At 28.7% G+C, this 2994-nt stretch overlaps 1 protein-coding gene across 1 annotated transcript; it reads left to right on the forward strand.

Annotated features, from left to right (window-relative positions):
- Positions 1-717: 717 nt before the first annotated feature.
- LOC110274063 (protein CYSTEINE-RICH TRANSMEMBRANE MODULE 9) lies at positions 718-2081 on the forward strand. The gene is made up of 3 exons (XM_021127749.2): positions 718-949; positions 1438-1573; positions 1853-2081. The coding sequence occupies exons 1-3, from the start codon at positions 916-918 to the stop codon at positions 1896-1898; spliced, it is 216 nt and encodes a 71-aa protein (XP_020983408.1). The 5' UTR covers positions 718-915; the 3' UTR covers positions 1899-2081.
- The last annotated feature ends 913 nt before the right edge of the window (positions 2082-2994 follow it).

A 2994-nucleotide genomic window follows, 5' to 3' on the forward strand; every position in this document is an offset into this window, starting at 1 on the left:
GTTTCTGTTTGTCACTTCTTTTCTTTGAGAGGGAGTTTGGTTCTGCAGGTGAGAGGAGTGAAGGAGACAGAGATGGTATATATTTTTCAATTTTTTCCTTTAAAAATTCAAAACGATGACGTTTAAGGAGAACAAGTTGGGTCTTGGTTCGGTCCAACCAACCGATTTCCATTCAGTTTAGTAGATTTTGTCGGTTTTTAAATTTGTCATTTTTTTACAAACCAAATTGCTATTGTCACCAGTTCTCAGTTGCGGTCAATCCGATCCGATTTTAGAACATTGATATCAACAATGAAACTAAAATTATTTACCATAATTCCATTTTGGAACCACTATTGGAATAATGGAAATTTTATAATAATTTTGAGAAACTTTAAAAATAGGATAACGTACTATTTTAATTCTTAACATTTAAATCAAAATTTAATTTGGTCCTTAATATTTTAAATGTCTTATTTTAATTTTAAAAAATTTTAAACAGGTTCAATTTTAGTTTTATCATTAAAGTTGACACTAATAATTAATAAAATTAAAATATAAAACATTTGAAACATTATAAACCAAATTACAAAGGTTAAAAACTAAAATAATACTTTACTTTTAAAAATATTATTTGGAAAAAGTAGTGTGCCGAAGTAGACCCTCCATTTGACCACGATGGAAGCAAAAGATAAAGAGAAGAATCAATGTTGTTGTTGGCCATCGGTTATACCGCGGAATGAGAGACGTCAAAGGCTGCGCCACCTTCCCCAGTTCGGTTCTCTTTGTTTCTTTCATCCAAAACGCGCTTCCCTTACCCTGCCTTCGTCCCTCTTCTATTTATTTCATGAATTTTACAATCTTCCCACACCACTCGATCATCGCTTCTTCACTTATAGTAATTAGAAATATATCAACACCAACTTTATCATAACCATGAGTACCTATACCAATCAACAACAATCTCCAGGTAATTAATTTACTTTTTGGTATGTTCGTTTAATCTTTTTTAAAAGAAACTGATTTTGTTTTAAAATCTGATGTGTATATAATTGAAATAGTTAGCCACAAAAAAAAAGGACACAAAAATTGACATGGCTAATAAATGAGATACTATTACTATTTTTCAAGTTCTATAAAAACCTGAAATTAAAGCTGCTTTTTTTCTTTCAAATTTTGACTATATATGATTTTTTTTTTAATTTTAAAGATAATGTTCCGAGAAAATAAATTTAAACATCACCCTCATCAAAATATGTATTCTTTCTTGTCTTGATGTATTGAACAAAACAGGGTTTCCACATATATAATAACCTAGAGTGATCAGATTGATTAATCTTATTTAGATGCTAAACTAGTGAATGTATATATGCTTATCCATCAGTATAATAAGCATATAATAATTAGTGTATTTTTGTGTCTCTGAATAATGTTAATAATAATATTATGTTGCAACAGTGACTGCATACCCAGCAGTGGGAGAGAGCAAAAGTAGTGCTCCACCACCACCAATGGGTTACCCCACCAAGGATGCTCCACAGCAATCTGTTCCAGTTAAAACCACCACCAGAGGTGATGGCTTCTGGGAAGGATGGTAAGTCCACACCCAAAATTTTAAATCATATTGGATTGAAGTTCCTTATAGGAATCGAACAATATATCGGATCTTATTATAAATTATGATATTAAATTTTATAATAACTGTCATTTTGAGAATTTGGTGAAATGGGAGAATTTTGTAATTAATTTTTATATTTAATTATATACTGAATTCCTTTTTTAAGAAAAAGTATAGTGAAATGGAGAGAATATTATCTTATCCCTTTTATTTTCTGACTTTCTTGTTAATTTTGGCTCTCGTCTTTCCTTGCAGTTGTGCTGCATTATGTTGCTGCTGTGTCTTGGATTGTTGCCTCTAATTGAACTTCGTTTCATACAAAAGATTTGGGCTTGTTCCCCATGTTCTCCTTTCTTATTTATTTTTATTTTTATTTTATTTTTTAGTTTACCAAATTACTTTTTTACCTTGTCTAATAAGGAACTCTGTATTGGCTGGGACAGAAATTATGAATCCATGTTAAGGATCTTGTTGATCTTTTGTATTCGTGTTGTAAAATATCTGATGCTTGATGCTTGATGCTTGATGCCTTATATATTGGAATATAAAACTATAACCTACAATAATATAACTGTTATTTTCAACCAAATTTTCAACTAACAATTCCGTTTCTTTATTATTTGCTAAACATGTAATAGTTACTAATTACAATTTATTAAAATATCTGCATTTAAATGCCAACCATTGACAAGTGTATAATATAAAATAAGGTCTATATAAAAATTACATAATCTAAAATGCATTATAAAAATATAATGATAATTTAAAATATATTTTTTTTAATGGTAATTTTTTGTACGATTACATGACCTTTTTTTATAACATAAAATTTATGGATAATAGAATTTATGTCAAATTTATCTACAATTTTCTTCTCAATATAAATAAAAGATAATTAGTGATAAATTTAGCTTTCATTTTGTTTTTGGGTTTATATTCACAATATTCATAGTTAAAAAAAATCTTTCGGTTGTAGCTCTTGAAACAAGAAGAGTTAATACCAAGCAAATCAAAAGGTCAATCAAAAAATATATTAAAGATTTTTTTGTCTTCATTAATCCTTGGTATAACTAAGAGATTATGCACAAGTTACTGAATTCAACATGATTAGGATCAAATTCAACATGATTAGGAACAACAAAATCATATTGTTGAGCTTGCATTCTAATAGAAAATTTTTCTAGTCATTGAAGTAATCTAGATAAAATTATTCTACTAATGGAAAAGTATGAGGAGCCAATGAAATATTTATATAATATGTACAATGGAGGTTTATGGAGTATTAGAGATATAATCATTAGTGTTATATTTCTCCATCAGCTGAAACTTTTGGAATGAGTGGTATCATGACGTAGTATTAGAGCGCTAGATCCGAAAGGTCAAAAGTTCAATTCTTG

The sequence above is a fragment of the Arachis duranensis genome, chromosome 7, assembly GCF_000817695.3.
Source record: "Arachis duranensis cultivar V14167 chromosome 7, aradu.V14167.gnm2.J7QH, whole genome shotgun sequence".
NCBI lineage: Eukaryota > Viridiplantae > Streptophyta > Magnoliopsida > Fabales > Fabaceae > Arachis > Arachis duranensis.